The sequence below is a fragment of the Dipodomys spectabilis genome, unplaced genomic scaffold, assembly GCF_019054845.1.
Source record: "Dipodomys spectabilis isolate Male_0828 unplaced genomic scaffold, ASM1905484v1 ptg000173l, whole genome shotgun sequence".
NCBI classification, from domain to species: Eukaryota; Metazoa; Chordata; class Mammalia; order Rodentia; family Heteromyidae; genus Dipodomys; species Dipodomys spectabilis.
Window position 1 is genome coordinate 11,360,684 of NW_024870850.1, and position 13,791 is coordinate 11,374,474.

The window sequence follows — 13,791 nt, forward strand, 5'->3', positions numbered from 1 at the left end:
TGTGTGCGCGCACCGGGCCTGGGACTGGAATCCGGCGCCTGGGCGCTGTCCCTGAGCGTTCTCCGCTCAAGGCCAGCGCTCTACCCCTTGAACCACACCCCCACTTTTGGCTTTTTGGTCTCTCCGTCTTTCCTTCCCGGGATGGCTTGGAGCTGCAATCCTCAGATCTCAGCCTCCTGAGGATTACAGGCTGGGGTAATTTTCTAATTTCGTTAAAGGAAGGGCTGAGGTTCGTGGCCACGACCCGGAGTGGTGGAGGCCGAGGAGTCCATCCAGTGGAGTAGGAGGCGTGACCCGTGTGGGGCGTCCTGGGGCGATCGGGGGAAGGGATGCTGCGCTGCCAGAGAGGAGGGAAGACAGCCCCAGGCAACAATATTTTTATTTGCTGTACACTCAAAAGTTCGCCCGCGGTCCACAGCCTCCAGGAGCCGCTGCCTGTGCTCAGGATCCCCCGTGACTCTGCTGCTGTGGCTGTTGATGGTCGTCAGCGTCCTGGTGGCCCTCAGAAACGGGTCCAGTCGGCTCCTCCATCCCTGTGGGTGTCAGGAGCTCCCCTGAAACTCCTGCCAAGCGGAAGACCACAGGGATCTGGGCCAGGGCTGGGTTGGTCTCCTGCAGGCCCTGGATCCACTTGGCTAGTGTGGCCTGGTCGTGGGCACCTGCCATGCACATGGCGAAGATCGGGCCTTCTTCCACTGTTGGCAGAGAGAGAGAGAGAGTGCAATGGGGTGCAACAGCCCCCTCACCCCATGTCCACTGTCCGAGCCCCCTGTGGAGAAAGCGTCTGTGTGGGATGTCTCCATACCTTTGCACCAGCTGTCCCCTCTGCCCCAACTACACACATTCCGCACTTAAAAGGTCCAGCCTGCTTGCTTCTTCCTAATTCTGCATACCACCACTCTCAAAATTCCCCAAAATATAACTTGCCTGTTTCCTGGCTGACCTGGGGTAACCCACCCAGCCTCCCCGGCCCCCCATCATCAGTATGGAAGAGTTTCATGAAGGACAATCCTGGAAGGAGGGACAGGCCTATTCAGGCCTTAAGCCTGGAGGCTCATGGCTTGGGTAGATGCCTGCTGAGTGGGGGTGTGTCTCAGCCTGGGTCCCCAGAGACCACACAGCTTGTTTAGTGCTGAGCCCTGCCCAGCCAGATGTTTACCTTCATCGATGTCAAACTCATAGTCATCCCAGCCGCCCCTGCCATACTCCAGGTCCAGCTTCATGGGATAGTAGAGATTCCATTCCTCAGGGATCTCCTCCACTTCCTATCTCGAGGTACAGGGAGCAGGCAGGGTCAGAGGCCCAGGATCTTGCAAGCCTCCCTGCCCAGTAGCCCACCCACCAGGGCCCCCCATGCCATGGGGGGGGGGCTCTCACCCTCTCCTCAGGGGGCAGCGGGTCAGCTCTGAGGATGTGGTAATAGACACACTTATTATGGAGCCACAGGGAGAAGGGGCCCTCCACAAAGACAGGCCGGGCTGGGTCGTGGCGGGCCAGGGCAGCCTGCTGATCTGGACTCTGGATTCCTGCGGTGGAGACCATGTTTGAACTGGCTCCCAAAGGCCCAGGGAGGCCACAGGTCACAGGCCCCGGGGGAACGGGCAGGACTGGGAAAGGTCACAGGCCTCGCTGCCCTGTGCTTGGGGCCTTACCTACAATGTGGGGTTTCGTGGCCTCCTCTGTCCTTGTCATGTCATTGGGCAAAGACATCTATGGGAAAAGCAGGGACAGAAGCTTGTAGCACCCAGCCGATATAGCACCAGAAGACAGAGATGGAAGCCTCAGGGATGCTAGTACACCGACACCTTAGCTAGTTCCTACATGTCACCAACCAGTCCCCTCTTTCCTTCTGTCCAATACGGTCACAGCTATCAACATTTAAGGTGGTCACACTGGCTGGGCACTGACGCCTATAATCCCAGCTACTCAGAAAGCTGAGAACTGGGGATCATGGTTCAAAGGCAGCCTGGGCAGGAAAGTCCCTGATTGATTGATTGATTGATTTTGGTCAGCTGGCTGTGGGGCTTGAACTCTGGGCCTGAGTGCTGCCCCTCAGCTCTTCAGCTCAAGGCAAGTGCTCTACCACTTGAGCTACAGCGCCACTTCTGGTTTTCTGGTAGTTTATTGGAGATAGGAGTCTCAGTCTCTCCTGCCCGGGCTGGCTTTGAACCACGATCCTCAGATCTCAGCCTCCTGAGTTGCTAGGATTATAGGCGTGAGCCACCAGCGCCTGGCTGAAAGTTTTTTAAGTCAGTCTTGGGGCTTGAACTCAGGGCCCGGGCTCTATCCTTGAGTTCCTTTTTTGCTCAAGGCTAGCAATCTATCACTTCCAGCTTTTTCTGTGATTAATTGGATGTAAGAGTCTCACGGGGGCTGGAAAGGTGGCTCAGTGGTAGAGCGTTTGCATGCTCGAGGCCCTGGGTTCGATTCCTCAGCACCACATAAGCAAAAAATAAAAAGCTGGAAGTGGCGCTGTGGCTCAAGTGGTAGAGCGCTAGCCTTGAGCTGAAGAGCTGAGGGACAGCGCCCAGGCCCAGAGTTCAGGCCCCATGACCGGACCCAAAAAAAAAAAAGAAAAAGAGTCTCACAGACACAGACTTTTCTGCCTGGTCTGGCATCCACCCTCGATCCTCAGATCTCATCCTCCTGAGTAGTTATGATTACAAGTGTGAGCCATCAGCACCTGGCTCATAAGACTCTTACTATTTTTTTTTTTTTTTTGTCGGTGGTGGGGCTTGAACTCTGGGCCCAGGTGCTGCCCCTCAGCTCTTCAGCTCAAGGCTAGGGCTCTACCACTTGAGCCACAGCGCCACTTCTGACTTTTTCTGCTTATGTGGTACTGAGGAATCAAAGCCAAGGCCTCATGCATACAAGGCTCTACCACTGAGCCACCTTCCCAGCCCTCATGAGACTCTTATCTCTAATTAACCACCCCAAAATCCAGAAGTAGCTGTGGCTCAAGTAGTAGAACGCCAGCCTTGGGCAAAAAAGCTCAGGAACAGTGCCCAGGCCATCAGCTCAAGGCCTAGGACTGGTATACACACACATACACGCACATACACATGCACAAACACGCTCACCCTGAGGGAACCCTGGAGCCACCCAACTACAGTAAAATCCTGGCTTTGTCACCGGCTGTGTGGCTTCAACCAAGTCACTGTACCTCAGTGCCTCAGTCTCTCCAATTTCAAAATAAGGGTAATTAACAGACCTTACTTGAGATGGCACTGAAACCCTAGAACAGGGGTTCAGCTCAGTGGGAAAGCGCTTGCCTAGCAGATGCAAGGCCCTAGGTTTCATTCCCAGCACTGCAAAAAACATATTTTTTGGTCAGTTGTGGGCTTGAACTCTGGTCCTGGGCACTGTCCCTGTGCTCCTCAGCTCAAGGCTAGTGCTCTACCACTTGAGCTACAGCGCCACTTCTGGTTTTCTGGTGGTTTATTGGAGATAAGAGTCTCACAGGCTTTCAAAGCCAGTCTCAGGGCTGGCTTTGAGCTGTGGTCCTCAGATCTCAGCCTCCTGAGTAGCTAGGATGACAGGCGTGAGCCACTGGCGCCCGGTACAAAAAATATTAAAAAAAAAAAAGTAAGCTGGGTACTGATGGCTCATAATCCTAGCTACTCAGGAGGCAGAGATCTGAGGATCATGGTTTGAAGCCAGCCTGGGCAGGAAAGTCCAAAAGACTCATCTCCAATGAATTACCAGAAAACCAAAAGTGGCATTGTGGTTCAAAGTGGTAGAGCATTAGCCTTGAGTAAAAAAACTCAGGGATAGTGCTTGGGTCCTGAGTTCAAGCCCCATGACTGACAAAAAATAAAAAATAAGCCAAGCACCAGAGGTTCACACTTATCCTAACTCCTCAGGAGGCTGAGATCTGAGTATTAGTTTGAAGCCAACCCTGGGCACACAAATCTAAGACACTTTCATCTTCACTTAACCACCAAATATCAAGAAACAGAGCTGTGGCTCAAATGGTAGGATGCCAGCCTTGAGAGAAAAGCTAAGACTAAGTTCAAGCCCTGGGATTTGTACCAAAAAGAAAGAAAAAAAAAAGAGCAAAGACAATGATTTCAAAGAATGAGGTGGCGGGGACAGGAATAGAAGACATCTATTTCATGTTTAACTACTTAAGGTAAAAGAAAAAAAGCAAAAACAAAATGAAAACAAATGAGTGTGGCCTGAGTTTCCCTGGCTTTCTGTCTTGCCAACTGATTTTTTTTTGGTCGGTTGTGGGGGCTGAACTCTGGGCCTGGGCGCTGTCCGTCAGCTCTTCCGCTCAAGGTGAGCATTCTACCACTTGAGCCACAGCGTCACTTCCAGCTTTTTCTACTTACCTGGTGCTGAGGAATCAAACCCAGGCCCTCATGCATGCAAGGCAAGCGCTCTACCACCGAGCCACCTTCCCAGCCCCCAAGTGATTTTTTCATTTTGGTTGGTCCTGGGGCTTGAACTCCGGGCCTGGGCGCTGTCCCTGAGCTCTTTTGCTCAAAGCTCATGCTCTACCACTTTCAGCCACAGCAACACTTGCAGTTTGGAGATAAAGAGTCCCACAGGCTACCCGGCCCCGGCTGGCTTCGAACTGCGATCTTCAGATCTCAGCCTCCCATGAGCTAGGACGACAGGGATAAGCTACCAGTGCTTGGCTCCCAGTGACAGCAAGTGAAAAGCTTCTATGTATGCATCCATCTGAAACTAAGATATCAACACCACGCAAGCTGGACTTCCAGCTAAATGTACGTCCCCCCGCCCCCAATGCTGAGCTGGAACCCTGGGCTTCCTATACCCTCAGCTCTGCTCTAGGTGTTTGGGTTTTTGGCTGTTGTGGGGCTTGAACTCTGGGCCTGGGTGCTGTCCCTGAGCAATTCACCTCAAGGTGAGTGCTCTACTTGAGCCACAGAGCCACTTCCAGCTTTCTGGTCGTTAATTAGAGATAAGAGTCACGGACTTTCCTGTCCAGGCTGGCTTTGAACCTCGATCCTCAGATCTCAGCCTCCGGGGTAGCTAGGATGACAGGCGTGATCCACCAGCACCCAGCTTCTAGGGTTCTTTCTTATAGCCACTGAACGGATTAAGGTCACAGTACGGCAAGAAGCACGGGCCATGGAAAGCCACTGGAGGGTAGAGCAGGGGATCGGAACTTGTTCTGCACTGCCCACCCAAGGTGAGTGAAGGGGCCTAGCGGGCATGGGCAGTGACGGCTGTAGACTGGAATTGATACCTGGTAGACGGTGACCCGCGCGCTGAGGTCAGGCTCCACGTGCCGCAGGCCCAGCCTGGCCAGGTCCACAGGATCCTGGGGCAGCTCGCGAGGCACGGGGAACGGGTTGATGTTTTGGAATCGGGTGAACCACAGCCTCATACGCAGGTACTTGAGCATGGGGTAGCTTTTGCGTCCAAATATCTGAATCAGCAGGAACTCCGTGTCTTTGTTGGGCATGACGCCTGGGCGGGAGATGCAGGGAGAACCACAGGGAGGCAGGGGAGAGGGAGAATATTGAAGTCAGGGGATGGGTAATGGACGGGAAGATTAGGATCAGAAGAGAGATATAAAGAAGGAGGCAGGGAAGTGGCGCTGTGGCTCAAGTGGTAGAGCGCTCGCCTGGAACTAAAGAGCTCAGGGACAGCGCCCAGGCCCAGAGTGCAAGCCTCACAACTGACCAAAAAAAAAAAAAGAAAAAAATTTTACGCTGGGCGCTGGTGGCTCACACCTGTCATCCTAGCTACTCAGGAGGCTGAGATCTGAGGATCACAGTTCAAAGCTAGCACAGGCAAGAAAGTCTGTGAGATTCTTATCTCCGATGAACCACCAGGAAACCGGAAGTGTCGCCGTGGCTCAAGTGGTAGAGCGCTCGCCTTGAGCTGAAGGACAGCGCCCAGGCCCACAGTTCAAGCCCCATGACTGACAAAAGAAAAGGAGGCAGGAAAGAGATGAAGGACAGAAGGAGAAAGTGAGGACGGGAGTTGTGGCACACGCCTGTAGTTCTGACCCTTGGGAGACTGAGACAAGTGGGCCGAGTTCACAGCCACACAGCAAGATTCAGTGAGCAGCCTGGGGGAGGGAACAGGGGGAGAGGCGCGCAGGATGCCGGGGGAGAGGGGCTGGGGCAGGCCTCACCGAATCTCTCCATCTGCTCCAGGACCGCGATCCCGCACTCCTGCTGCCGCGGGTAGTGGACGAAGATGCGCTGGAAGACGTTGCGGGGCCGGAAGACCTCCTTGGGGAAGACGTCCAGCAGCTGGTTGTAGGCTGCCAGGTCCCGCTCCACGCCGAACTCCCGCATCTTGCTCAGGGCCAAGTAGATGAAGTCCACGTGGCCGCGCCTGCGCACGCTGTACTGGGAAAAGCTCTGCAGGGCGCGCAGGAAGCTCCCCTTGCTCCGATCCTCCCCCGGCGGCCCGAACAGCTCCTCGTGGGGCTGGGGGGCCTTGACTGGCTTCCGCGGGGGCTCGGGCGGGCGCGGCGCCAGGGACGTCTCCTCGCGGGGAGCAGCTGCGCCACAGTGGAGGCCTCGTGGGGCCTGGAGGGGCCCCTGGGGAATAAGGAGCCACAGGCTGGAAACTGGCACCCCCCAAATGACTGGGGTGGAGGTGGGGGGGGGTCGTCAGTTTCATTTTCTGGAAGAGGAAGATGGTGGTAATTCCCAGGGCCTCTGAGCAAGTATGGTACTGTGGTTACAAAGCCATGATTACTGAAGTCGGAGAAGACACAGTACTGGGTAGAGGGCATGCCTGTAATCCCAGCACTCAGCAGGTAGAGGCTCTCCAGTTCCACGTGAGACCCAGCCTCAAATAAAGCAAGCCAGGTGTATGTGGTGGCACATGCCTACAATCCTCGCCACTCAGGAGGCTGAGATCAGAGGACTGTTCCAAGCCAGCCTGGGCAGGACAGTCTGTGAGTCTTTTTATCTCCAATGAAAAAGCTGCATGTGGTGCTATAACTCAAGTGGTAAAGTGCCAGCCTTGAGCAAAAGGAGCTTAGTTAGATACAGCGCTCAGGCCCAGAGTTCAAGGCTCAGGACTGGCAAAAAAAAAAAAAGCAAAATGCTAGAAATTGAGCTTGTGGCTCAATTGGTAGAGCACCAGCCTTGAGTGAAAGAGCTAAGGAGCAGCACCAGGTACCAGCCAGTACTGGCACACACAAAACAAAACAAGATGAAGGCTGGTAGAGGAAGTTAGATCCATTTTCTGAGTTGAGCTTTTTTTTTTTTTTGGGGGGGGGGGGTCAGTCGTGGGGCCTGAACTCTGGGCCTGGGCGCTGTCCCTCAGCTCTTCAGCTCAAGGCTAGCGCTCTACCACTTGAGCCACAGCGCCACTTCCGGCTTTTTTTCTTTTTGCTCATGTGGTGCTGAGGAATCGAACCCAGGGCCTCAGGCATGCAAGGCAAGCGCTTTACCACTGAGCCACCTTCCCAGCCCCCTACAACCTTAATTTCAAAGTCAACACCCTCACCCATATGTGCACTAGCACCCCTTAATATGCTTCACAAGCCAAATATGTAGCTCATGCCTGTAATCCCAGCCACTCAGGAGGGAAGGACAGAATTGGCAACTGGAGAGCATTGCGGGCCAAGTTAGCAAGCCCCTAGCTCAAAAAGTGAATACTAGAGCTGACTAACGTGAAGCCACGGGCCCCCGGTTTCAGAGGGCGCTGCTTCAGGCCCAATCTGATAGGCAGAGAGCAAACCGCAGCCTCCTTCCTCCCTCCGCACCCCACAACGAATGCCCAGCCGGCAGTCACCTGAGGGAAGGGGGCTCGCGTGCGGGGAGTCGCACGGATGCCTCCCCAGGCCTTGGAAAGGCCTCGGGCCAGCAGGGTGGCCCGTACCCAGCTCATGCTTCAGACCGTCAGTCCACCACCTGGTGAAGACAGGAGACAGCATTAAGGTGGCAGTCCTCCTGCGCAGAGTCCATGGGAAGCCAACCAGCCTCTGCGATTGCCAGGCCCCCGGCCCAGGTCCTGGGTCTAGAGTGCCACACAATTCTCTCTCAGTAGGAAATTGTTCATGGAATGGGCTCTTCACTACTGGATCATTAAACAACAAAATACTGAGCTGGGTGATGTGGCCCAAACCTGTCATCCCAGCTACTCAGAGGCTGAGATCTAAGGATTGCAGTTCAAAGCCAATCCCAGCAAGAAAGCCCATGAGACTCGTCTCCAGTTAATCACCAGGAGACATGGAGTAGCGCTGTGGCTCAAAGTGGTAGAGCGCTCTCCTTGAGCAAGAGTCTGGCTAGTGCCCAGGCTCCTGAGTTCAAGTCCCACAACCAACAAAAAAAAATTTTTTTTCCATGTGTTTATTCATTTATTTTGGTGCCAGTCCTGGGGACTCAACTCAGAACCTGGGCACTGTCCCAAACTTGGACTCCTTCTTCCCCCCGCCACCCCCTCCCCCCAGTCCTGAGGCTTGAACTCAGGACCTGGGCATTGTCCCTGAGCTGCTTTTGCTCAAGGCTAGCACTCTGATTCTTGAGCTACAGTGCCATTTCTGCTTTTTCCTGTTTATGTGGTGCTCAGGAATCAAACCCAGGGCTTCATGCATGCTAGGCAAGCACTCTACCATTAAGCCACAGGCCCAGAACCCTGAGCTGCTGCTTTTTTTTTTTTTTGGTCGGTCATGGGGCCTGAACTCTGGGCCTGGGCACTGTCCCTCAGCTCTTCAGCTCAAGGCGAGTGCTCTACCACTTGAGCCACAGCGCCACTTCCGGCTTTTTCTGCTTATGTGGTGCTAAGGAATGGAACCTAGGACATCATGCATGCAAGGCAAGCGCTCTACCACTGAGCCACCTTTCAAGCCCTCCTGAACTTCTTTTTGCTCAAGGCTTGTGTTCTACCACTTGAGCCAGAGCTTCACTTCTGCCTCTTTTGGTAGTTTAGTGGGGATTAGAGTCTCACAGACTTTCCTGCCCAGACTGGCTTCAAAACATGATCTTCAGATCTCAGCCTCCTGAGTAGCTAGAAATATAGTTGTGAGCAATTGGCACCTGGCCCACTAGGGAGGTAGGTATTTATGTTTTTGGGTTTGTTTTTGGGTTTTTTTTGGGGGGGGGTTCCGGTCTTGGGGCTTGAACTCTGGGCCTGGGCGCTGTCCCTCAGCTCTTCAGCTCAAGGCTAGCACTCTACCACTTGAGCCACAGCGGCACTTCTGGCTTTTTTTTTCTGCTTATGTGGTGCTGAGGAATCGAACCCAGCGCCTCAGGCATGCAAGGCAAGCGCTCTACCACTGAGCCACCTTCCCAGCTCCTATGTTTTTGTTTTTCTGTCCGTCCTGGAGCTTGAACTCAGTACCTGGGCGCTGTCCTTACCTTTTCCACTCAAGGCTAACACTCTACTACTGGAGCCACATCTCCACGTCTGGCTTTTTGCTGATGCACTGGAGGTAAGGGTCTCTGACTTTCCTGCTGTCTTGGAACGGCGATCCTCAGATCTCAGCCTGCTGAGAAGCCAGGATGACAGGCGTGAGCCACCAGCGCCCAGACTTTATTTCTGATTTGTTCAGTGTCTTCCACACTCAGGGATGTGGGGTGTCCTCCTTACTGCTGTGTCCCCAGCATCGGGGCAGGGCCTGGCATGTGGTAAGTTAGTGCCTGACAAATGCCAAACAACTGAGAAGAAGCGGGAAATTTTAAGGAAAACACTACAAATCGGAACCCCGACGTTGGCCGGCTGCCAGCACTGGGGGATCCCCAGGGAAAACAGGTTCCAGTGCCAGCCTCACTGCCGACTGCTGTGTGACCTCGGGCGACAGCCGTAACCTCTCTGAGCCAAACGGGTCACAAGGGAAGTCACTGCCCGAGCAACCCTACCCCGCACCCCCAAAAGGTCACAGCGCTCTCGCCTGACAGCCGCGGCCCTCCATGCGAACGACCTCCGGGGACTCCAGACACAGAACGGGACCCTCGGGACACCCAGCGCCTCGAGTTCGAGTCCCCTCCACGCGTAACCTCACCTCCTCACGCGGCCGGCCACGGACTCCGGGCCGGCTGCGTCCTAGCGGCGGGCGCCGCCATGTTGACCCAGAGAGAGAGAGAGAGAGAGAGAAACGGCGAATCACGAAGGCCAGTTTGGTAAGTCCCGCCCCCAAGGGGAAATTCACCAATAGGAAGGAGGAAACACGTGGGCCCCGCCTCCGGGCGAGCCAGGCTTGAGTCCCCCTGGCGCCGGCGTGCGGCGCGGTCGCCGGGGGAGCGGCGCGGGCGGCTGCCAGGCCCGGGAGTCCTCGGAGGCCCGCCGGAGACCCCGCCCGCTCCAGCCGAGCCGCGGGGAGAGTGGGATTATCCTGGGGCTGGAACTCAGGGCCCGGGCGCCGCCCCTGGCCCTTGGTACAGGTGACACCATCGAGGCAGCGACGGGCTCCAGCCGAGCGCGGCTGGAGAAGCGGAGCGAGCCGCGGGCGTCTGCGCATGCGTTCCTCGGAGAGCGGAAGTGCGTCTCCTCGGGGGGGGGGGGGGGGCGCCGCGGTGGAGCGGGAAGCCCCGGGTTCGATTCCCCCGCGCCCCGCACACGGTGGCGCCGAGCGCGGGCCCGCGCGGCTGGAGGGAGCCAGGCCCGCCTCTCCCCGCCGGGTTGGCCGTGTCAGACACAGGCTTGGGACTCTCCGCTACCGCGTGAACCACCACACCACTTCTGGCTTCTTCTGTGATCACTTGGAGCTGAGTCTCACGGGCTTTTCCTGCCCGGGCTGGCTTCGAACCGCCATCCTCAGATCGCAGCCTCCTGAGTAGCTGGGATGACAGGCGCGAGCCGCCGGCGCCCGGCCGGGATTCTTGTGTGTTTGAACTAATCTATACAAAACAGCCATCCAAGTACAGTGTGTGTTGCTGTTCGGATAGGGATTTATCCTAGGGCTCTTTCCCTCCCCATCTGGAAGTTCCAGGAGTCTGGAACTAAGACCACTCACCCTGAGGGTCTGGGGTTCCTGTGTGGTGGTGTATTTGTGCTAACGCTGTGGTGCACCTGTGGGTACACAAATATGTGTGTATCTTTGTGATGTTGGAATAATGTGTTTTAATGTTTTTTTTTAACTTTACAGTGTCTCAAACCTCCAGCAAAGCTAAAGTGTGCACATAACCATGAGAATATGGGTCAACAAAAAGAAGGGAGTCAGGAATGGCCTCTGTGTGTGTGTGTGTGTGTGTGTGTGTGTGTGTGTGTGTATGTGTGTGTGTGTCAGCCAGCCAGTCTGGGCATTTGTTGTATGACAGTCTGCTAAGGTGTATGTTTCCACAGTACGCCTTTATTTGTACTAACTTCTGGATCTCTGCCCAATCCTGGGGAGATTGGAATTTAACCCACAACAGAGGGGCAGGCAGTATTTGAACCAACCAGCCTCTGTGATCCTTCCCATGCTTCATTGCATACATAGCTTCCTGGACAGACCATCAGTGGGAGCTGGGGGCGCGGCTACCTGCTGGGGCGTGGTCATGCGCTGGGGGCGTGGTTAATCCGTAGCGTGCCTGCCTAGTGAGTTCAAAGCCCTGAGTTGAACCTTCAGTACTGAACCACCATTGGGTCACTAATGAGGATAAAGGATTGTGTCCTACTGTTAAAATACCTAACGTAACACCACTCACCTATTCCTCGGAGTATGATTATGGGTCTGACTGCCAGAGAGAGTCCGTGACTCTATAAGTACCTGATTTTTATCTTTATTTATTTATTTATTGCGGGTCCTGGGACTTCAACTCAGGGTTTAGGCGCTGTCCCTGAGCTTCTTTGGCTCAAGGCTAGAACTCTACCACTTGAGCCACAGCACCACTTCCGGCTTCTTCTGTGTATGTGGTAGTGAGGTTTCATGCATGCTAGGCAAGCACTCTACCACTGAGCCACCTTCCCGGCCCTACCCGATTTTTTTTTTTTTATGACATAACTGACCATACTCACCCTCCTTTCTCCCTCCTCCTGTTGATGCCAGTTCCTCAACACAACCTGTTTTCCTCTCCTGACACATTCTGGCTTCAAAATGCCATCCTCAGAAACAAGCCTCCTTCCTAAATAGCTGAGATTAAACAGGCTTGAGCCATAGGCCACTGGAGTCTCTTGAACATGCAGTCCTGGCAGACACCACCTTAACCCAGGAGCCATGATTGCTCTCACCATCCGTGAGTCACAGTGACGTCATGATGACGCACTGAAGAGGTCACAACATCACCTCTCTGGAAGCCTTCCCAGCAACTGCAAAAACCTCAGACTAATTAAGACAAGCCAAATCGAGGCAGGCAGTATACAAAATAATTGATGAGTACCCTTCACAAGAGTCCCAAAAGGCTGAAGGATGCTGACATACTTGTGAAATACAAAGAAGCACAGAAATGAACTGTAATGAAGGGCCACGAACCAGGGGCTCACAGCTGTAACTGTAGCTGAGATCTGAGGATCGTGGTTCAAAGCCAGACTGGGCAGGAATGTCTGGAAGACTCTTATCCGTAATGAACCATCAAGAGGCTGGACGTGGAGCTGTGGTTCAAGTAGTAGAGCACTACTTTAGCCTTGAGCTAAAAAGCTCTGGTCCTGACTGTGAGCTCTGATACCCATTCTCCCTACCCCCCCAAGAAAGAAGGTTCACAAAATAAATGCAATTACAGTGGTTACGCTAGGACAGGAACTCAGGTCTGTGTTGTATTGGGGAATTTTGCAGTACTTTTGGGACTGAGGGCAGTAGAAGGTACTGGGGACTGAACCCAGAATCTCAATTAAGATCAAAGTACCCACTGACTTCCAGATGCAAGTACTTCTGTGAATAGCTTAACCCCTGTCCATTGACAGGCAGTTTGGGGGGGGGGGGATGAGCCACACTTCCACTTCTGACCTTTCATTGGTTACATTGCAGATAGTCTCTTGGAAGCCAGGGCTGGTAATCCTAGCTACTCAGGAGGCTGAGATCTGAGGATCATGGTTCAAAGCCAGCCCTGGCAGGAAAGTCCATAAAACTCTTATCTCCAATAAACTTCTCAGAAAAAGCTGGGAATGGCGCTGTGGCTCAAGGGTGGAGTGCCAGCCTTGAATACAAAGAGGCTCAGGCGCCCAGGCCCTGAATTCAAGCCCCAGGGCCGCCTCATGCACACAGACACAGTCTCTTGGACTTTTCTGCTCAGGCTGGCTTTGAACTGTGGACCTCAGATCTCAACTTCCCAAGTGGCAAGGATTCCAGGCGTGAGCCACCGGAGTGGCCAGGCAGACATCTTGCAGAAAATGTTTCCACTGGGCAGGAACTGCGATGCAAAGGCCCCGCGGTGGGCATCCTTCAGGCCCGGGTGTCAGGATTTCCCTTTGACATGTTCCTGGCTCCACCAGCTTTTGTCAAACCTTGTTCCTTCTTACAAGACCCCACATTTAGGTGGGAAACTGAGGCACAGAGGGGCTAGGGCCTCGAAAATGCCAGGTAGAGCTGAGTACGGGGATTGCACAGGGGTCGTTCGTTTTGAGGCTAGCCCTGGAGATGGCACTGGCTGTCCCTAGTCCCATCTACCTGACGGTGATATAGGGAGAAACTGAGTCACCCTGTCCACACCGACATCAAGAGAACACAGCACGACAGACGGGGAGACAAAGGGTCAGCCCTAAAAAGAGCCGTCTCTTCGGGGGGCTGGAGGGAGGGGGCGCCCTGAGCTGTCTATTCCGGGGTGAACCAAGCGCCCCCCCCCCCGCCCCCGTCATGCCTGGGCGGTGACTTCAGAGCCCGAGCGGATTCTATAAATGGCCAAGCGGCCACCAGCCGGGGAGCCCGCGCCGGGTGAGTCAGCGCGTGACGTCACCGCCGTCCGGACGCCGCGCCCCGCCCACCGCCGCGCCCCG

General features: G+C 54.7%; 1 protein-coding gene across 3 annotated transcripts; it reads right to left on the bottom strand.

Annotated features, from left to right (window-relative positions):
- Positions 1 to 361: 361 nt before the first annotated feature.
- On the bottom strand, positions 362 to 10,045 carry Ecsit (ECSIT signaling integrator). Of its 3 annotated transcripts, none has more exons than XM_042693893.1 (9): positions 9,947 to 10,045; positions 9,303 to 9,433; positions 7,738 to 7,856; positions 6,116 to 6,530; positions 5,219 to 5,442; positions 1,653 to 1,710; positions 1,378 to 1,526; positions 1,160 to 1,265; positions 362 to 695 (listed from the first exon to the last, which is right to left on the bottom strand). In XM_042693893.1, the coding sequence occupies exons 3-9, from the start codon at positions 7,831 to 7,833 to the stop codon at positions 442 to 444; spliced, it is 1,302 nt and encodes a 433-aa protein (XP_042549827.1). In that variant the 5' UTR covers positions 7,834 to 7,856; positions 9,303 to 9,433; positions 9,947 to 10,045; the 3' UTR covers positions 362 to 441. The 3 variants fall into 3 exon arrangements, with proteins under 3 accessions (XP_042549827.1, XP_042549828.1, XP_042549829.1); XM_042693894.1 differs by having other exon boundaries at positions 9,303 to 9,430; positions 9,947 to 10,039; XM_042693895.1 differs by lacking the exon at positions 9,303 to 9,433 and having other exon boundaries at positions 9,947 to 10,021.
- Between the last annotated feature and the right edge of the window lie 3,746 nt (positions 10,046 to 13,791).